This window comes from Thermobia domestica, chromosome 13, assembly GCF_964235325.1.
Source record: "Thermobia domestica chromosome 13, izTheDome1.hap1.1, whole genome shotgun sequence".
NCBI classification, from domain to species: Eukaryota; Metazoa; Arthropoda; class Insecta; order Zygentoma; family Lepismatidae; genus Thermobia; species Thermobia domestica.
The window spans coordinates 175,019,705-175,042,544 of record NC_137466.1 but is presented as its reverse complement, the minus strand read 5'-3'; the positions used below and the strand labels follow the sequence as shown (position 1 = coordinate 175,042,544).

General features: G+C 35.4%; 1 protein-coding gene across 3 annotated transcripts in view; it reads left to right on the top strand.

The window, feature by feature from the left end:
- The window catches only part of LOC145668771 (putative ubiquitin carboxyl-terminal hydrolase MINDY-4), a 174,507-nt gene that overhangs the window by 22,974 nt on the left and 128,693 nt on the right, over positions 1-22,840 (top strand). The window contains exons 2-3 of one of the 3 annotated variants that reach the window (XM_081736929.1): positions 6,224-6,347; positions 17,630-17,872. In XM_081736929.1, the coding sequence (XP_081593055.1) occupies positions 17,713-17,872 (160 nt within the window). In that variant the 5' untranslated portion in view covers positions 6,224-6,347; positions 17,630-17,712. Of the gene's footprint in view, positions 1-6,223; positions 6,348-17,379; positions 17,873-22,840 lie in introns of all 3 variants that reach the window. The other 2 variants (XM_081736927.1, XM_081736928.1) reach the window with 2 other exon arrangements.

The window sequence follows — 22,840 nt, the reverse complement described above, 5'->3', positions numbered from 1 at the left end:
CGTCTTTTCAAAGTTAGGTGTAGCGAGCCGAATACGCTCTTCGTGACGTGAAGAATCTGTACTAGGTATTGCGTTCTAAACCATCAAACGAAGCACTTTATAATTATGATACGAACAGTTATGGAATGTAAATTCTTTCTGTGGATGTTCTTCGCAGTGTGAGAGTGACTTTAAGTGCCTTCAAGGAGTACGTTTGAGGAGGAAGTTTCTGTAACAGAGTTTCACATCTTCCCATTCACTATTTTGAACACAAGTTTAGGGATATCATTTACTTCCTTCTCCTGAATTGGTACATTAGTAGGCTTTAAATTACGTATTTGCGTTTCCATTGAACATACCTCTTTTCTCGACAGTTCAGTTATCTTTTCTGGTACAATAATTTAATGGGTCGACAAAATCTAGGCGACGATGGTTTGGGATTTTGCTACAAAATTGCTTTGTCAACCTCCCCATCTGATGTTGAATACAACTGTAAGGGAACGAAGGAGATAGCAAAAATATCTGAGCCACTAGTTCAATTTACCTTCTGTTTCAACTTTCTGCTTATATACATTATGACAACTGCTTCCATCGCAACCCCACTCACATACTAATTTCATTATGTCTCCATCTTTGATGCACTGTTTAATATAATCTTCATGTAAAATCTCGATGCGCTCAATTGTCTGATTTACTATTGCTTGTAAATTATCTTCGGCTGACGTGTCAGTTACTATAATATTCTTTTCTCTGGGATAACGCTTTAATTTTGCTTCCCACACCACTTTATACGACGGATATATGTCACAATGTTTTGCCTTTGCACCTAGTCTCAAATGTGCATACTGTCTTTTTGTTAAGTTGTTATCTATAATAAGTGCCACGACTTCATCCGGAGAATAAGTGTTTGAGAGAATTTTGGCGAATGATAAGCCTTTTTGATTTTCGTTGCTCCCTTAGGTGTCGTTTGAGTGATTTCTCCTAAGACAACCGCGGCATCTCTTTTTCCAGCAGCTCTCAATGAACATTGGGTAGCCAATACCAGCTCTTACTCAGAATGCATTGTAACGAGTGGTTGTACAGCGGTGGACACTTCTAAATGGTACACCTTAGCCGTAAATCTCCATATGGCTGTACCATTTAGAAGTGTCGCCCGCTGTACAAGTTTTTTCTTCGGCTTTGTTTCCGGATCTTCGAAGAGTTTACTAGGTATACCTGATTTGCTTGTCAAAGGCCTATGCTCTTGGCTTCAATAGATCGTTTTGAAATCAGTAAATACTTTATCAGAGAACATAATATGTCCTTCCAACCAATCATTATATTTGGATAAAAATTTATCAGTCATTCTATTACACAGCTTCTAACGCTTCTCGAAATCACTTTGAAGGCACTTAAAGTCACTCTCACACTGCGAAGAACATCCACAGAAAGAATTTACATTCCATAACTGTTTGTATCATAATTATAAAGTGCTTCGTTTGATGGTTTAGAACGCAATACCTAGTAAAGATTCTTCACGTCACGAAGAGCGTATCCGGCTCGCTACACCTAACTTTGAAAAGACGATAAATATAAAAATCGGGCAAGAACGAGCAATAGATCACAACTGTATTTCGAAATACATATATCAAACTACATCATGACGAAAGATCTCAATACAGACATGAACGTACATTTTTAAATCTCAATTCCAATTTCCAATAGCAGTTCTTCAATACATGAATACTTAGACTCTCTAGAAATGCTTCTACAGAACAGCAACGTAAACCAATCAATCAAAACTTTAGTCAAACAGCAAGTACATATACATACCTTTACTCATAGCTTATTTTGCGATCGTTCGTTGCCTTTTCACATGCGCAATTAAACCGCAAACCTTACGTTCATACTACCCCAATTCAGCGCGCTATAAAACAGATAATGAACTATCAATTTTGAAATGCTGCTGCCGCCACTATATGCTGTTATCCGTGTTTACTGATACGCAGCAAGAAACCTTATTTATTACTTAACACAACTGTGCAGTTCGAATGTAGATTAGACGTAGCTGCCAAAACTACTTTTTTCCAGTCAGATTCTGATTCTGGCCCACTGTGTAATGGTTATTGAATTGTTAATACAGGATGTCCAATCTACAATGCAATCCGAAGTTTGGGATAATAGAACTTTTGAACCGGAAGCGATACACAAATAATGGTTATACCAAAATGAAGCCTTGTTCATGCATATATTTTTAAACTAGGAAGCAAGATTGAAGTACATTTGGAACCACGCAGTGTTGCCAGATGCAGCCGAAAGTGTATTTTTTTTTTTTTTTTTTTTTTACAAAACACTAAATTGACTCATAACTCATACATATGGATATCCTGTAGTTAATTTTCGGTTTGTTTAGTTGGAGTAGCTTGGAAACTATGGAGCAGAGAAAAGAATTTTTCATTTTCACCGATAACCAATCGAATGTAGCCTCTGTAAGGGGTAACTAGGGAAATCGTAGTTTCCATAAATTAACACTCTGAATTGGCAACACTGCTGATGTTTCAGCTTACCAGAAGGTGTGTTAAGGATCTGTCTACATTATGTAATTCGTGAAAACAATGAAAAAGAAACTTTAAAATTATCACAATAAAACTTTTAGTTACATGCACCCGGCAATACTGCTACCGGAGAGAGAACATCCTGCTTGTGAAAAACAGAACAAACAAACAAACAAACAAAAAAAAAAACGCGAGTTTGGTTCGGAAAATGAGTGTTCCCGCTTTGCTTGGAAAGTTTATTTTGTGTTCTGTGTCGTGTTGTTGCCTATTTGTTTATTAACTTCTTTTGAAGTGGTTATTGTTTTGGTGCAATGAGGTACTCTACAGAAGAGAAGGTTTTCATTATTGAAAATTATTTTCGTTCCAACTTACATGCCACAGTGAGAGCAGAATTTTGTGAACATTTCCCAACACTAGTCTTCCAAATGTCAACAAAATGTAGACTTGTTTCAAAATTTCGTCAGACGGGGAACTGTACACGAAAAACAACACAATAAGCAACGGTGTATTCTTACACAAGAGGTTTTGGACACTGTAGAAAAATGAAAGTCACAATTACTACGGAAATCTGTACGTAAGCTTGCAGCACAAATAAATTTACCACGTTCAATGGCTCACATGGCTTTAAAGATGGTACACCTAGGAGCATACAAAATACAGGTTGTTCAAGAACTTAAGATGCTAGACTTGAAATCCCGAAAAAAGTATTGCCGTTGGTTTCAATCTTTTATCGAGACCATAGAATTGATGTGTTGGACAAACTCAGAGATGAAGCTTCGTTTAATTTCAATGGTTACGTGAACAGTCAGAATTCCAGATACTGGTCATTTGACAACCCACATATGTTGCAAGAACAACAGTTACATCCAGGGTTGCCAACTCTGGAAAATAAAAAAAAACACCCTCTCAAATTTCCTTATGATATAGGCCTAAGTGTGAAGTATCTTATTCGGTTCCATCCATGGGCAGGAAAATGTACTACCGTGAACAAAAGTGCATCAGCACCTGTATTCTGCATATCCCTAGTACATTTACTTGTAAGCTTAATAGGTACATTGTGCTATGAATGAGAAACTATCATTTTATTGTATTTACCAGTAAATGCCATTTCTTTAAAATTATCGAAACAGATGAACAAAAGTATATTAATCTTTACGTGACAATTTTGGATTTGGAAAATGAAATTTATTCTTTAAATTTATACTTCAACTACAGGAAATTGCTTTAAGAAATCCTTTTTCACTCTCAATAAATGTATAAAATTCCTTACAAGTAAATTTCAAATTTTCCCTGACAGTGCCTGTCATTAAAATTATCTAAACAGATGAACAAAATATATTAACCGTTTATATATGGTGAAAGGTGCCAGTTTTGGATTTACAGAATGAAAGTTACTTTTTAAATCTATACTTCGAACTAGATGAAATTGTTGCGAACTAGATACAAATTTGAAAAAAAAAAAACGGCCTTAAAGGGGTTAGTAAGAAGTTTGTACTTGTCACCGGCTTTAATTAAAATTACAACAATATTTCCGACAGGCCGGTGAAAAACCGGCCAGTTGGCAACCCTAGACATCCCGTAAAAGTAGGTGTGTGGTGCGCTACATCACGGCGCCGAATAGTCGGACCTTTATTTTTTTCAGAATACAGTTGACGGCAAGTGTATCGTGATCTTATTACACAGTTCATTTCTTTGTTGAATATTGATGAACGTGATTGTTGGTTTCAGCAAGATGGGGCAACATGCCATGCGTCAATGAAACATTAAACATATTGCAGGAATTTTTCTGGTTCCGGTTCCGGTGAACGGATAATAATTAGAGACTTGTGGCCCAGTCGCCCCCGTGACCTATTATCACCGGATTTTTTTTTTCTATGATGTTACTTAAAGCACTGGCGTCGTTAGCTTTTTAAATCTGGGTGGTCGGATGAATCAAAATTAAAATCCTCTTTCTGACAAAAGTTATATATATAAAGTTGCCATAATTTCTTTAAATACATTTGACTAATATCTGGGACGCCCCCCTCCCGACCCCCCTCGCTAACGACGCCCGTGCTTAAAGCAGGTGGTATACACGAAAATTCGTCGAACTATACAATATCTAGAAACAAACATTCGCAGTGCCATTGAGAATATTAACACATGTACTCTTCGTAAGGTTGCTGCCAACATGGTGAAACGTGTGAACCTGTTTTTGAATCAAAACGGGGAGCACTTCCAGCATTTGCTGTGGAGCTAACAACTCCCTTCGTGATGAATAGCAGTGTTGCTGGGTGCATTTAACTAAAGTTTTATCATGATAGTTTCAAAGTTTCTTTTTCATTGTACTCAGGAATTGCATAATGTAGACAGATCCTTAACACACCTTTTGATGAACTGAAACATCAACAGTGTTGCAATTCAGAGTGTTAATTTATGGAAACTATAATTTCCCTAGTTTCCCCTTACAGAAGCCTTATCCGGTTGGTTATTGGTGGAAATGAAAAGTTATTTTTTCCGCTCCATAGTTTCCAAGCTAATCCAACTAAATAAACTGAAAATTAACTACAGGACATCCATATGTATGAGTTATGAGTCAATTTACGTGTTTAGTAAAAAAAAAAAAAATGAATTTCACCTTCTTTTACATATGACAACACTGTGTGTTTCCTAGTGTACTCCAGTCGTTGCTTCCTAGTTTAAAAGTGTATGCATGAACAAGTCTTCATTTTGGTATAACCATTATTTGTGTATCGCTTCCGGTTCAAAAGTTCTGCTATCCCAATCTCCGGGTTGCATTGTATATTAGTCACCCTGTAGAATTCTTATACGAGGAGCAATTGATAAAGTTGTATCTCCCCATATGGACAAAGTTGAGGTACAAGTTTAAAACTAACACATGTTTTGTCTTTTTTTTTTTTTTTTTTTTTTTTACGTCACTATATAAGTAACAGATATTTCCAAATAATCTTTGAACTCCCACAGTTGATCTTCGTAGAAAGTGTCATATTGGATAGAAACCATTGCATAAACCTTGCACTAAATTTACTGAGTAAATTAGATATACAAAACATAATACCCTTATATTCTGAAACAAGATCGCAAATGTCGAATTTCTTGCCGTTAGGTATGACAGTTCGAAAGTTACTTACTGCGATCAAAAGAAATAAAATGTCCTTCTGCTCTTGCGTCTCCATATTGAATTCTTACAAGATAATAATAAATTTATATTTTGTTAGGAAAAGATCTCACAAATACCAAATTTCGTGCCTTTAGATCTACTTGTGCCACAGGTATATGCTGTGGATTGAAAAAAACCGCCACACCTTGCTTCGCCGAGAAATTTTTAAAAATCCTTTCTTAGCAAGCTACAATTATAATAATAATTTGCTGAATGTAATTTCCATCGGCCAACAATCAGTGGTGTGGAAAATATATAAATGCAGGATATAAAGTATTAGAAAAACTATGAAAATTCATTCGAGAATGTAAGAAAAAAATCAAAATTATACATTTCTAATATACAGTAGGCTGTAAAAGTCTCAAATACTAAGATAAAGATTTCAAAAACGGAATCATGTATTAGTTTTTTTTTTTAATTCTAATTTTTTCTTTGACCCTTCAAAATATTAGTCATAACTTCGGAATTTTTATTGAATGGTTATGAAACCTTGATCAAATGGGAAAAAATCAAACATTGAGTAATGTTGCTTGTTTGACATCCATTACAGATGAATTTTGAATTAATTTCACTCTACGTGAGGATGATGAATAATGAGAAAGATGGGTGAAGTTGATCCGTTACTCGTGCAAGAGGTAGGAGCCGCATTAGTACGGGAATATTTGTATCGGAAGGTAAGATTAAGCAATTTTCTTATAAAGTTTGGTATCTGAGGATCAGTATTAGTCTGGCATTTATCAATTAGTTTGCAACAGTTCAATAGCAATACAATAAAGCTACTAATATTATACAAGATGTAACAGAGGGAGAAGATTCTATACAGCGAAGACGAAGCAAGACGTCCGTATAGGGTTGTAAACGAAAAACCGGGACACTGATCTCAGGCTTTAAGGGTTCCTACTCATTTGGGTAGAATCAATTAATTACCTGTCTTTTCCAGGTTACTGCTCAGAATTTTCCAGTTCATTCTTTACACAGTTATCACAAATGAAGCCTCACAAGAGATTGAAAAGAATGTGAAAAGGTAACATAAGAAGACCTGTCTGGCGTCCCTTATTCCGAATTCGATTTGTTGTGTTTAACAGGTCGTAAATATTGCGCCAGTAACAACACACCCTACCCTTTATAACTAAAGAGATATTTAATTCTTTGTTGCGTCATCATCTGAGTTAAAAACACTACCTTAAAAGAAATGCAAATTTAGCATTTAGCATGGAAAAATACATTTACACTAAATTCAGAACGACAAACAAAAAGTATATCTCTTTAAAGATTTACTTTGGCTCTCCAAAAGTTTGGCAATAAATAAATAAATAAATAAGAACAGTATCAAAATTAAACAAGACACATATCTTTATGAGTTTATTTGCCACTTCTTGTGCTGGAGTAAGTTCTTACGGAATTTAACCTCAAAATTACTGATAATTTTATCAGATAAAGGAAAAAATATAAATCGAAAATTATTGAACGAGTGCACAGTATCTTCAGAAATATTTATTCACATAAGGGAAAGTATATTAAAGACAACTCAGTTCTATAATCGTTGAAGTGGAATTTCAAACAAAACTTACTGGTTAGATATAAGACAACGAATCTAAATGCGACAGACAGTCAGTTAACCTTCCATATTATTCTTACAGTAATAGCAGTGAATCGTTCGAAAAAGAAGAAAATTCTTCACATCAAATGTACAAAACACGTAGGAGATATTTCAGACTCCTAGATTAATTTGCGGAATTAATATAGTGATCGAAAGCTTTAAATGACCCTTGGCTAGAACACGGGTTTTGGTTTACACAATGTTTTTCCACTGGTGTAAATTTCTTCTGACAAAAATTATGGTTTTATTGTTAACCCTCGTACAACCAACGATGGGTGGGGGGTACTTTGTGTCCACCACCGTATGTTTTTTGTAATTATTCTTCTAATCGTTTCTTTAAAATTGTAAAAAAGAATGTTATTGCTCAACATGTTTAACTAAAGCATATAACTTATGGTGTAGTAAATTGAACGTCAGTGTGTCTCATAGATTTGCTATTTTAAGTTGGTGGGCATAAAGAACCACCCTGTAGCATGGAAGATGTGACTGACATTTAGAAATGTCACTCCTAGATGGCAGTATAATAAATAGCTGGTAGTCTTATTCCATGTACTGCTCACTTCAGGCACTGTAGTCTTTTTTTTTTGTGTGTGTGTGTGTGTGTGTGTGTGAGAGAGAGAGAGTGTTTTTAATTTGTTTCTTTTGCGATATGTTTTTAATCTTATTAGATGGGTACAAAATGTCCGTCCTCCCTTGGTAGTGTGCGATATAAAAAATACCTACGTAGTGCGAGGGTTAAGGTGTCTTAAACTCCCTTTCCCTTGCTAAGATAATGTTCGCGAAGTTCTTGAACTCTTTTTCCGCTAAGTCGTAATGTATATACATACGTAGTTAGTATGTTTACCAAAACAAAACTACTGAAGCTAACAATGGATTTTGTCACTGTAAGCCCTGCTTGAAAATAATAAAAGTGGAAGTTTAAAACCCCGAGTCGGCACCTCTTTCATAGAGTTGCCAGATTTTGTAAACGAAAGACCGGGACATCAATTTCAGGCTCTATATATAAGGTCAGGTCAGGGTTTCTACTCATTTGGTGAGAATCAATTAATTACCTTTCTTTTCCCGGTTACTACTCACAATTTTCCAGTTCATATACATCAGTTCAAAGGATTATAAAGAATGCGAAAAGGTAGCATAAGAAGAGCTGCCTCGCGTTTCTTGTTCTGAATTCCGATTTATTGTGTTTAGCAAGTCCTGAATATTGCACCAATTATGACATCCGTCCATTTATCATTGAAGATATACTTTTTTCTTTGTTGCGTCGTTACCTGAGTCAGAAACACTATCTTAAAAGAAATACAAATTTAGCATTTAGCAAGAAAAAATACATTTACGCTAAACTTAAAACGACAAACTAAAAGTAAATCTCTTTAACACTTTAATTGACAAGCATTGATAGCATTACCATTAAAATATTTAGCTTGCTTTTAAGGTTGAACCACGTCTCCGTGATCATAATTTCGTTATTTTTAAAGTGTTTTTGTACTTTGGTTACAAAATACAGGATGTTTATTTCAAAGCAACATTGCAATAAAATATGTCTTATGTGTTGCTACTGAAATATCAGCATTGCCCTAATATGATCAAATATCATAAGAATACTTTCAGTAATTAGCAACAGTTTCATTGAAATACCTTCCTACAGAGCAAGAAACCACAAATAAAAAAAATAATAAAAAAGAACTTTCGCGGAACGTAGGAGATAAAGCTTTTACAATACTAAGTTTGTCTGTCCGCTGTTGACGAAGATTAGAAATATCTAAACAAGCGAAACGCAAATCATGTATATGAATATTGTATGAAAGCAATAATGCCAATTATATGATCACTGAAGTTATAATTCGTGTGGATACAGCAATAGCATGCATGCGATGTTGCTTGAGAGCAACAGTGCCAAATAAAGGGTTAAAAATTTACACAGGCTCTTCAAAAGTTTGACGAAAATAAAAATCCAGTATCGAAATTAAACAAAACACATACCTTTTATGTGTTTAACTGCCACTTCTTGTTCTAGAGTAAGTTGTTACGAATTTAACCTCAAAATTACTGTAATTTTTTATCATATAAAGGAAAAAATATAAACCCAAAATTATTGAATGCGTGCACAGCATCTTTAGAAATATTTATCCACACATCTGAAAGTATATTAAAGACAATTCAGCTCTGTAATTGTTGAAGTGAGATTTTAACTGAACGTTAGATAAGACCACTTAATAAGACTGATAAGACCATTGATCTAAATACGACAGACACTTAGGTAACTTGCCATATTATTCTTATAATACTAGCTGTGAATTGTTCGAAAAATGAATCAAACAAATGAATAAAACACTTAAGAGATCTTTCGGACTCTTGCAAGGCACATGCATTTCCCGATTCATGTAAAATTCATTCAAATGCAAATTCACAAGACCCCAATGTATATTGTACTGATTTTAGCGGCCCATATGGGTAATTTGCATATTTATGGGCTTTCATGTATCCGGAATTGCATACACTACTGTAACGCTCTGACACAAAATTGCTTTTAGTTTCTTTAGATGTAACTGAACATGAATGTGGACACATACAAAATAAATTGGATCAAGTACTGCTTTTCTAACACATGTTACCCACTCCGAACGCCATCTTGGATTTAACTTTCGATTTTTCAAATGGGAATAGGTAAAAGTGAAACATTAAATTCATGTACAATTTCCTCGGAAATTTATTGGTGTAGAGACTTTTACCGTAGGTTGCACTGTTTGCAAGGTATTGCATTTAACCCGAGAACTACCAAGCGGGTCCATTGGACCCGTGATTATACTTTTCAATATTTTTATTCTCTTCATGAAAGTTAATTTGTTGCGCTGTATTTGTTTTTTTTTTTTTTATACAATAAAATAATGTGAAAATCTCATAAAATTACTCCATATCCTCGATTCTTAATTAGGGTGCATTGGACCCGAATGGTAGAACATGTGTGTAAAAATGTATGGTAGTTGCAGGGTTAAATGTCAGGCACTTCACGAATATTCAACCTAATAGAATGTTGTGCAGGGCCCAGGGTTGTTTTGTTTAAAACAAATGAGTAAAACTTGTTTTAAACAATTTATTTTGTTTAAAACAAATTATATATACATTTTAAACATTTTGTTTTAAACACGTGTATTTTTAAAGGCTTGTTTTAAACATATGTTTATTTTTATTTTATTTAATTTTTGTAAAAAAAATCTGCCAGAGAAAGAAAATTACCAAAAAGTGATCCCGTTCAGAAGGCCATTTTCTTCCCGTACAGTGTTGCCACACTTGGTACAATTATCAAATTCAGCCCTTTTTGTCATTCATCAGTCCGTTGGTACAACGCTGGCAATTTCAGTCCCTTTTGTGAAAAAAGTTGGTATGATTCTGTCCAATTCAGCACCATTTAACAGATACTTGGCACATTTTCAAAAGTGTCAGTAAGACTTTTCCTACATCTCATGATTGATTGATTTGTTCCTCGTTTTATATATGGTTATAATACCGTTTTGGTCTATTGGTCACTTTGTAATAGAGGCGCGTTTGATTTCTTTACAATACATATCGAAGATGATAACTATTTTCCCTTTTAATTTGTGGCCTCTGTTATACTTCCTATATGCGAGAAAAGCTTCCTCTACTTCCACAATTGTTCCCGTGTGAATGTTTTGATTTCTCGTGGCTACTGCAGGTCGATGTGGTGATCCACAATTTATTTCGTCCCTTTTCCCCTTGTTTTCCTTTATCGTCTATTGTATTGCTTAAATGCTTATCAGTTAACTTGCGAGAAAGTGTTGTAGTCTAAGGTTGGACTACTTGTATAAATGATATTAAACAATAAATAAAAGAATTATCATTGAAACAAGTTTTTGTGTTGTATTGAGAAAACAAAGGGCTCTTTACTAAATTGCGGTTCTGAAATTAAAATATCGCAGGCGTTCGTTAATACATACAGTACATGTTGGTTCTCAGTCTTCGTACAACTTGGAATCGTTTAACATGAGTTTTACGGGAAGGAAAAAGGACACCATTTCGAGTATATCGAAGAAACTAATTTTATACGTTTCGAACAAACTTGAGTTGCAGGATAAATTTGGCTCCAACGTAGAGTTTTTTAAAAATATTTTAAGATATGGGTCGTTCAGAGCACAAGGATCCAAGTCAATTTTCAAAAAGGTTCATTTTTGCTCAGCAAACGTAGTATTTTCGTAGCGAAGAGTCCGAAATAAATGAACCAAAAACCACGTGAAAAGGTGTAGTGTGGGCTAGAGTTTCATAGGACAACCGCTAGACAAGGGCGTTTCTAGAACGGGGGAACAGGAGGGCTAATTTCCCCTTCCCTGCTCATAAATTTAAGATATTGTGTACGCTGCAACGTGAGAAAGATTAACAAATCAAGCTCCAAATGTCATTGTCATTGATACATAATTACATTAAATAAATGCAGGGTGTGTCAAAAAGAATACACCGACGGAAAAAGTCATATATTCGCAACCACGAATCCGAAAAGAAAGAAAGAAAACTACGTGACAAGGTGCAATCTAGAGTTTTATATGATTACCGCTAGCGAGGGGCGTTCGTTTAAAGGTCATCTGTCTTCCTATCGCCTACCCTAAATTTCAAATTTTGGGACAGTAATGCAGATTTAGAAACCTTTTGCTGAGCAAAGTCCAACAGAAAAAAAAATGAAGTCCTTAAACCGAATAAATACGGAGTTTGATAAGTTAAAATCCATTTCGATCGGCCACAAGGAGCTATAGGCTTATATTGCTCTTTTGTATTTTTTTTTTTTTTTTTTTTGACCCAAGGATTCCAAAGGTGGCTCTACTTTCGAGTTTCGGGCCTGCTTAAAATTCTGGAAATTGTTCCTAAGTAACTTTCCAGTTTTGATCATCTATATTTCATCCGTATTTATTCGGTGTAAGAACTTCAAACGTCTTCTGTTGGATTTCGCTTATCAAAAAGTTTCTAAATCTGTCTTACTGCCCCCAAATTCTGAAATTCAGAGTGGAAGTGGGCGCGGCTGCCGTCCTGGCCCCACTGACGCCCCTGTCTAGCGGGTGTCATATGAAACTAGCCCACGCTCTTTCACGTAGTTTTAGTTTCATTTATTTCGTACTCTTAACTGCGAAGATATTACGTTTTGAAATAGCATTCATTTGCTGAGCAAAACGGAACATTATTCAAAATGTACTTGGATCCATTGTGCTCTGAATGTCCAAATATTGTTTTTTTCTTCAATACAATTATTGAGTTAAACAACAACCAATACACAGGCTTGCAGAAAATATTCTAAAGATAGCACAACATGAAATGTGCTTGAAACATCACTTTTGGAAAATTTATTATTTTAAAATAATTTTATTAGCATCAGTATTCCGAAATAGCAATCAAATTTCTGGAACTAAAATTTCACCCACCTCCAGGTGATCAGTTGAGTAAAAATTATATATTTTCTACATGTGTGTACAATTCCAATAACAGTACAATTATTTGAGCCAAATACCATAAAAATGTCATATTAATTCCAATGGTCATTTGAAGTCATTTTGCAAACCACTGGTGTTACACAAATTAAATTAGGTAAAAAAAAAAAAAAAAAGAAAAAGAAAAGAAAAAGAAAAAAAAGGCGCGTTATCAGTGACACACAAAAGTCATTTCCAAAACCGCTGGTGCTACAAAAACGAAATTTGATATATTAAGGTGCATTATCACTAGTGTACGACAAAAATATTTAATCTTTTTTTCTAAAATCATCTTGAACAACAAGTGGTTAATAAAAATTAATTAAAAATATATAAAAGCCATTTTTAGTCAAACGATTTTATTTATAATATGTTATCAATGTTGCACTAATCAGTATATACAGGATGAATCTGTAATACTGGTTGCAAGTAAAGAGTAAAAAGTCTTAACAAATAAGTTATTACACGATTTTGAACTGTTTTAAACTGTTCAAAATATTTAAAACATTTTTTCTTTCGTGTTTTAAAACATGTTTTAAACATTTTGAACGTCTTTTTCATGTTTTAAACACACGTTTTTTTGGTTTTTTTTAAACGTATTTTTTTCCAACCCTGGCAGGGCCCTTGTGTATACGGCCTGGCAGAAACTTGGTATATGGATTTCTCATTTAAAATAATAAGACATTTGTGCCGGCGTGTTTTGGGAAAGAAAATGGGTGAGAAGAAAAAGGGGTTGAGAGATTATAATTATTAAAATAAAATGTCTATATCTCTGGAATCTTTTACATGAGTCCACGGCAGACTATTTTATGTACATAAAAGGATGAGGCCTAGAATTTGCATGTATTGCTAATATTGTTATGATGACCAAGTTAAAATTTACTCATGCAGTGAGAGTTCAGGAATAATTTCTTAAAGGGTTTAATTAATTTGTCTAACTTAACATTGAAGACAAAATAGTACATTAGAAATAGAGAGACCTTATAATGTAATTGATTTGAGTAAAACTAAATAAAAGCTAAAGGAAAAATAGTTTGAGGCCTGAACTGCAAAGCAGAGTCAGGGAAAAGGTGTACAATTTTTCAAAAATTACCCCATAGCAAATTGTTTTCCGTTCGAGGATGATTTACTACCAGATAAGAGGTATCTTGATGCTGTAAAGGTACGGACAGATACTTATGAGGTGCGTACCATTTTGACTAGGGCGTAACCTGGGATAGATGTGGGCTGTAGGATATGCAAAGAGCCATTAGAAACAACAGCTCATGTTGTGGGGAATTTCATCGTTCATGCCAGCAAGCGAATATATCGACATAATGAAATGATTAAAATGATTGAAAAAGATGGAAACAGCTCGAAGTCACTGTCACTCTTGGTAACGAAAAATTAAAGCCAGATTTATTAATAGAAATTAATGTTAATAAGTTTGTTATTGACGTTAGTGAGCGATTCGAAGGTCAAATGGATAATAAGGTAAAATAAGAAAAAAATAAATAAGTACATGAGACTTGAACCACTATTCGCAGATAATAAGTGCTTGAGGTTCTTTCTCTAATAATAAGTTGAAGGGGTGTGTTAACAGATGCAGCTAGGATTGTATTTAAAAAATTGTGTTCTCTTTCATTTAAGATAGGGCACCATATCATATGGAGCTCAAACTGCTGGTGCAATAGGAACAGTTCCTCCATTTTAGATTGAAAGCTACTTATTTCCAATAACGTTCCTCCCTTTCATTTTTTTTTTTTTTTTTTGTATCTTTGATCATAACGGTGTTCGTCTATGGTTCCAGACGTTTGATACGTCCGGTGTAGGATATTAGCGTCACAAGTCATCATCAGAAATATTCTGCTATTATTGGCAGGTCACTTGCCGCAACTGAGAAATGTCCATGCTCCACGGTCTTCCACTAACCTCTTCGCCTTCACGTACGATTTTTGAGTTTTGATATCATCCATTAATTGTAGTCTCTTTCACCCACTCCTTCTCTTTCCTTCCACCATACCCTCTAGTACGTTCCTCATGATACAGTTCCTTCTTAGCCAGCGTCCTAACCAGTTTCTCTTCCTCTTCTTAATATCTAAAATCGTTTTTCCTCCTCGTTCGTTTTCCGCTCGACCCAGCTGATGTTTTCTATTCTCCTCTACACACACTTTCGAAAGCTTCCAGTCATTTTTTTAAAATAATTTTTGCGTTATCACATGTTTCTGATACTCCACAATGTCCCTACAGCACAATACTTTACACCAAGCATTTAATGAGTCTTTTCCTCAACTCTTTTTCCAAAGTTTCACAAAATAGGGCTAGTATTTTCTTCCTCCTAAAGGCTTTTTCCATCATTCCTATCCTTGCTTCTGTTTCACATTCACACATCATATCATTATTAATAATACTACTCGAAAGCTAGTCACCTGTTCTATTTTCTCCCCACCTACTTCTGTAGTTGACACCGATCACTTCGTTCCAATCATCATGGCTGTTGACTTTCTAACATTTATTTTCATCCCACATTCTTCACAGCTTTCCCTCAAGTTTTCTAACATCTTCCTCAAAATTTTAATGGCCCGCGTTACAAAAATAAACAGTTATAACCCTCACATTGATCAAGTTTGTTACATTCCTCTTTATAAACTTTCCAAAGACTGTCAAATGCAGGCAGCTATCAATGTGCCAAAGCTCGTTTCAACAATGGAAGCTCACAAGAATCCATGAGGAGACATGAGAAGTATTACAGTAATGTCTGTAATGAGGAGTGAATGAATTCACGTGACACGTGCCGTCTGATCCAAGAAGATCACTTTCTATTTTGATATATGACTGACGGAACCAATGACTTACTCCTGTAATCCAACTCTCTTGATATGAAAATAATCTGCGCACCAGGTTTATGCCCGGTCATGATCCGGAGACCACGTTAAGAGTAGGCCCAATCTTTCTTAACCTCGTTGTTGCATAAAGACGTGTAACAAAAAACTCAGCTCATTTGTCATTAACTGGACGTCTTGTCCTGGTAAATGACAATGTGAATATATCGCTGCCCTATAGGCATAGATCCATGTATGACACACTTTTTAAATAAAGTGACTCTAAGCATTAGTCCATGTACACTATCCTGCACTGACTTCTCGGTGAGAGAAAAGTTTATTCTTGGTGGATACCACATTGGCTGTCAGACGACTAGTATCAAGTTCTTGTGGAATGATGCCGACATATGGTTTAAAGATTCGAAAATGGGGCCTCGCGAATTATAGCAGATATCGTAAACAACTAACCAATCTCAAAACAAAGCCCAGTTAGCAGTTAAGAACTTTTCAGATGAACTTCCTGCGAAAATGAAGCTACACTCTCACCATCGGCCACTTTCTTCAAAAGCCAAGACTACTTCTCCAGGATAGAAAAATACTTAATGCCATTTGATGTGTGATGATTTACCTGCCAGAAGTTTTTGAAAAAATCCGTGAGAATCGATCAAAAGCCAGTCTCCGAGTTGTTCATCTACACTACAATAATGCCTCTGCAAATACTGCAATGGTGACAGTCGAATTGGAGTAGGAGTCACATATCTAGTTGGTCAGTTATTCTACTTACAGTCTATGTCTGGCAGTTATGAAATCTTCTAAAATAAGTTACTGAAATGAAGGTAGGGAAAAATCTTGAAACATGATTTTATTTATTTTATATTCTCTCCCATACGATTTTAAGATTCACATGTTGTATGATTTGTGGAATTTTGTTGTTGATATTTGATTTATTTATGTTGTTTAGAACTGTGACATTGATGTTTATGTTTTTCCTTTCATATACCTATACAGTACTAGAGATTTTTGCTCAAACCAACATATAGAAATACAGATTATCAAGGTATAAAATGAACACTTTGTCCTTAGTATCCCCTACTTCTCTTTATAAGCAAAATCGTTTCGAAGCTTTTCCCCATTTTTCCTTATACAGCTACGACACTGAATATGTATAGACCGTAACTATGCCGATCTCCTGTAAGTTCTGCTTTGTTATCTAAACAAAAAGTGGAAAGACTCATAGGAATGGGCCTCTTGTCTGTAGTGCCATCCAACTATTTTGTTGGTAGTAGCATTAATAAGAAAACAAAGGACGTGCTGATTAAAACGTAACATATAAAGTATACGAAAATTGATGGCTGAGACCCAGCCTCACGATCTAATGTTAACTTCCGCAAGCGGTACTAATGCTCCTGTTTGAAACTTGTAAAAACGCTTGTAAACGTAAAAGTTTTCTGAAGAAGGTCACGGCACGCGCTGTCAAGCTCTGCTGACCTATACCATGCCTTCGTAACGACAAATCAATTTCACTGGCTTAACTGGCTTCCAAATATGTTTATTCCTAACTTTTTTAGTATTATTTTCCAATTAATATAAAGAAATACTTGATGTTATACAAATAAAAATATAACAGATCATCGCAAGGTAGTATTGGTATTTACAAGTGACTTTTAATGTTCTTATGTGTTTCAGTTTCATAATATTTTTCACACTATAGCAAAATGCATGTAAGAATGGAAGTTTTAAGAAATGGGCAGAAGTGCATTTTTTTTTTCGCAAGACGATTTTTGTGACTTTATTTTATATTATTTTAATTGTACATTAGATTGTTTATCTCTTTTTGTAGGGCTTCTGCAAAACATTACAAACCATGGATGTTGAATTCCCACGCACTTCAGACAGTATTAGCAATAGAATTGTTTTAGCTAAACATTTAAGCATGGAAAAGTTACTGTATCGGAACAAACAGGAACTGAAGCCTCTTAGTACAATGATAGAGATAATAGTAAAATATTTGATACAAAAAGCCGAGTCATCATCTAGTAGAAAATCCGCCAGGGATCGTTCAATCAATAATACAAGAACTTTACTTCCAGATTTGACTACCAATAATGCTTCTTGTGATAACGAAAGTACAAAATATAGTGTCCTCTGTATCAAGAATAATGATGATCAGGTTATGAATCAGGACGAAAAAGTAGAAATTAGATCTAGCGTAGAAGGGGAAGAAGCGGAAGTTTTGGTAATAAAAGAAGTATCGAGTCAAGATACTGTTGAGATGAAAATAAAATTGAAAGAAAACGAAATACAGTCTACATCTGGCAGAACTTCTGTAGAAGGTAAGTTCTTCTGTCTTCATTTCATGTCACATTTTATGTTTAGTTGTAAACAATAATTTCAGCTGCAGTGAATCAATATATCAAAATACCATACAGCTAATAAGAAAATCAGATTTGTTCTTTTACGTATGGCAAAATAAGATTTTATCTTTTACGTATGGCAGTAAGTTGTAGGCCACATTAGGCGGAAGTTCAAATCCATAGTTCAGATATCAATGGTAAAAACAAGAAATTCAAAATCACATGCAAGGATGGTACGATTTCCTGCTTTTGAATTTGTAATATTACCTTCTTAAAAATTCCACTTCGTTTTCCTATTTTAACCTGTTATTAAAACTCAGTTTATACAATAGGAAAATAACTTTAGAGAAACTTTAAAGATCTAATCAAAAACTAAAAGATTGAAATTATAGTCCAGCAATCACCGCCTCCAGCTTGTCTCTGTCCCGCAGTACAGGTGTCATGGAGCTGTTCCCTTGGAACACGACGGATTTATACTCTCCCATCGTCATGATGAAGAAGGTATCGGGATTCATCAGACAATGCAATGCTCTGCCACTACGCCAAGATCTAATGGCGATGCTCACATGTTCATTTCAGTCGTAGTTGCCAATGTCATGGTGTTAACATTCGCACATGGATGGGTCGTCGGCTGCGGAGGTCCATCGTTAAGAGTGTTCGGTGCACTGTGTTCAGACACACTTGTACTTTGCCCACCATTAAAGTCTGATGTTAGTTCCGCCTCAGTTCGCTGCCTGTCCTGTTTTACCAGTCTGCCCAGCCTACGACGTCCGACATCTGTAATGAGGTGGAGGTCGCCCAACCCCTCGACTTTTGGACGTCGTTTCCCCTTGGTTTCGCCACTTGTTGAAGACACTTACCACAGCACTCTTCGAACACCCGACAAGTCTTGCAGTTACCGAAATTCTCCTGCCGAGTCTCCGGGCCATTATAACCTGCCTTCGGTCAAACTCAGGTACATCGCGCGCCTTCCCCATTCTACACACGCACGGCCAGCACTCTCACTGATACTACATGCACTCTATTTGTGTCTGAAGTCTGACTAGTAGACATTTCCTCGGCAGGTGACGCTGCTATCGCCTGGACGGGTTTATATCGATAGTAGGTAGGTGGTCATACTGTTCTGGCTGATCGGTGTATAATAAATAAATTTAAAATGTAGGAAATTTTCAACATTCTGATTAACTTCTAGGAAATTTCACAACTTACGACAAGAAGCAACTGACTTAGACAAGACAACGGATAGTTGATGAGGCAATCTTTTTTCTGGTTTTTGAGGTGTGCGGCTTTGACGTCAACAAATATTTCATGCCTTGTGAAATTATGATGTGTGGTGTTCATCAGTCGCGCTTCCATTTTTTCCCCTAATTTTTCCAGTTCATGATAATTAGCAATACATTGTGCAGTTGGAATGCATATAGTTGGAATACTATATAGTTGTCAAATATTATAATCAAATATTATTATTATTATTATTATTATTATTATTATTATTATTATTATTATTATTATTATTATTATTATTATTATTATTATTATTATTTTTATTTTTATTTTTAATTTGAAGTACAATCAAGTATATTAATTATTACATGTACTAATTACATGTATTAATACATTACGCATATTAATTTTTATTAATGCACTAATAATTAATTAGTACATTAATTATTAGTTTTAATTAACTGAATTGAGCTGAAAATTAAATCTTGATCTCGAAAGATTAACTATTAAGTTTATGCGTTCTGTACCTTTCTAAAGTAATAATTGCTGAAATTGGTTTCAATGCTGTTTCTGAGTGAATACTTCCTTAAAAAAAAAAAAAAAAAAAAAAAAAAAAAAAAAAAAAAATTAAAGCAAGATTTTTGAGACGTTCGAGTCGAATCGAGATTTTTACGAGCTGTCTCGACTCGAAAATTCAAGTCGAGAAATACGTTTGTCTCGACTTATCTCGAATTTTACAAAGTGTCTCTCGACTGGAATTTCGACTCAAATTCGAGTCGAGTCGAGACTCAAGACATGTCTCGACTCGTGCGCATCCCTAATATTATGTATATATGTACTTCTAAACTAATGGGCAAAACGCGCTGAAATTTTGTACCATGCAAGTGTCGACAGGGGTTATTGTTTGACATACTCTGTGATACCACAAGGTTATGTTTGACAAAATTGTATTGTTTCGAATGTCAGGTTATCACATATTTCAAATCTACGTGTAAAACGAAAACGTACATCACACGTGTCATGTAGTGATGCAAACTAAGGACGCTACAGCATCAGAAATACGAGGGGAGTTGGAAAATTCATGAAATCACCAAGACGAAATAAAAATTGAAACATATAATTGTAGTCATTAGAAGGGTCATATATTGTGAACCTCTCATCCCATATATTATCATTTTATCATTGTTATTTCCTTCGTTACAGGTTCTGTAAGAAGATATGGCGGAGGATCTAAGAAAATTCGAGAAGAATGAGCTTTGTCATCAAGTTTTTCGTGCTGCATTAAAGACATATTAAAGAAATATTTCGAAAAATTGTATACTTTATTAGTGTAGTTGCTTAGTTGAACTTTAACAGAAGATTATAAAATCGTATTGACACCTACCTTAGTATGCCGGTCATTTTATTCTTACGAGTACGAATCCACTATTCTTGAAAGAAGCGTTTTAACAAGCAAGTCTGCCGAAGATTGATATGCATGATGGGAGCACAGATGATGTCATGGAATGTCACCTTGCTAGCCACCTGTTATGGACTGCTGTAGTGATGTTGTTATTGAGTACATTATTGTATGTAGCTTCGAAAATATTGACAGAGAAATGGAGTTCACTTGGACAGAAAAAAAGTAATACGCATCTTGCATGTGGTGCTGCTTTGGGTATTGTGAGGGACGCAAAAGCAATATATTGAGGACGTTATCTACAAAGACGGTGCCCTCATCACACTACATTTATGAGTATTGACAGCCTCTGCTATCGTGTTTCGAATAGGTCCCTGGCGCGTCGACGCAGGATGGCCACGAGTAGTTCGAACATCAGAATTTGAGGCAAAAGAGTTAGATCACTTCGAGCGTAATCCCTACACAAACACGCGAGCAGTTGATCATGAGTTGAATGTTTACCATCAGCAAGTGTGGAATGTCCTACACAGCGAACTTCGATATCCTTATCATCTCCATAGAATGCAAGATTTGCGTCCTACAAACTACCAGAAGCGTGTGAGGTTTGCATAGTTATACTTAAAGCAGTGTGTCTTAGGTCCCTCAGTTCGCGCGGCATGTTTTTCTACTAACGAACCTTGTTTTGCTCGCGATGTCTGTTATGAGCCACACAATAGACACGTGTGAGCAGAGCACAATACATATGCCCGTTTTAGCCGGGTATATCGAGAACGCTTTGCAGTTAATGTATAAGTCAGTATTATAGATGGTGTCCTGGTAGGGTTATGTGTCTTAATCCAACAATTTAACGCGGACATTGGACCATGTTCCTCTCTTCCATAATGTGTCCTTCGATGTTGGCGTTAATTTACATTTCTGGTGGAGATGAGGTACTTCGAAAGCGCAACCCGACCATGGTTAGAATCTCTCGTTGGACTTTGAGTACAGAAACAAGCCGTTCCAAATGGTGATTTGTGTTCTGTAATCAACTATGGTGCATTAGTTCTATGTTCTTTGTCACAGTCCTCTTAATTGTTCGGCAATTCTTTTCATTTCTGTCCAGGATTTCTCTTCACTGTCCAGGATATATTTCCCATGAGTTCTGTAGGCAGCTATCAACTTGGGCATTTGAGCCCGATGCATGTAAGATACTGCCAGCTTGGATATATCGCTGCAACTAATCGGGCACCCAAAGTTAGCTCTTTTTTCAATTCGAGAGGTTTATGATATTGCACCACCAACGGCTGCCCTGTTGCACCGTGCTATACAACATGATGCACTACTCACGATGTTTCAAAACGGATAGAAGAGAAGAGGAAACTTTTAGCCAGCATCCTTCGTAGGAAGGCAAATTGAATTGGACACAACTTGCGAAGAAATTGTCTTCTTCACACCACCATAGAAGGAAAGATAGAATGGAAGCGAGGAATAGGAAAAAGACGAACACAACCGATCGATGATTTGAGAAATAGAAAAAAATGTTGGGAGTTAAAAGAGGAAGCTGGAGATCGAGAAACGTGGAAGAAACATTTACAGGCTCCAAATCAAAAACTGAAAAAAAAGTCTTTATTAGTCCTATGACCTGCCGAAAGGCAGAATACGTAATAATAATAATAATTAATATCACGTATCGCAATACAGAAGTGTTTCCATTATTTTGATAATTAGCTTTATTTCTCTCTGTATATATATATATCCGTAGAGAGAGAAATATTACTGTCACTAATGATAGAGATGTGTCTAGACAAAGCCACTTTCCGAAAATGAATTTGTGATGACGATGCTGTTGTATGATAAATTTAGGTAAAAACTAAGATTAGTATTGCTCCTACGTTGTAGTCTAGTTTACCGTTTCCCTCAAAACAACTTAGTTCTTTTTCTATATCTTTGTTCTGCATCGTTACATGATTGGTGCTAGTGGACGAACTGCCAAATGTTATCACGCACATTGATAGTCACGCAAAGAATGTACATGTCATATTGTTATGGCGTATCAAGTAAAAGCTAATGATTAGATCAGCTCTCATTTGAAAGAACGATTCATTTTTTTGTATTGAGTTTTCATAATGAAAACTAACCACTTCAGTGCATTATGCACATTTTCCAATAATTTTCTGATATAATTTAATAAGAGCTGACATTGTGAAGTGGCTTGTGAAATTGAAAACTTTAACGTTCCAGGATATGTTCTTTAGAATAAAGAGGACAGATGATTAAGGAAAATGAAATGAAATCTTTGAATTTTACGTCCCACGGCAATGGCGGCTAGGTTAGACGGTAATGAT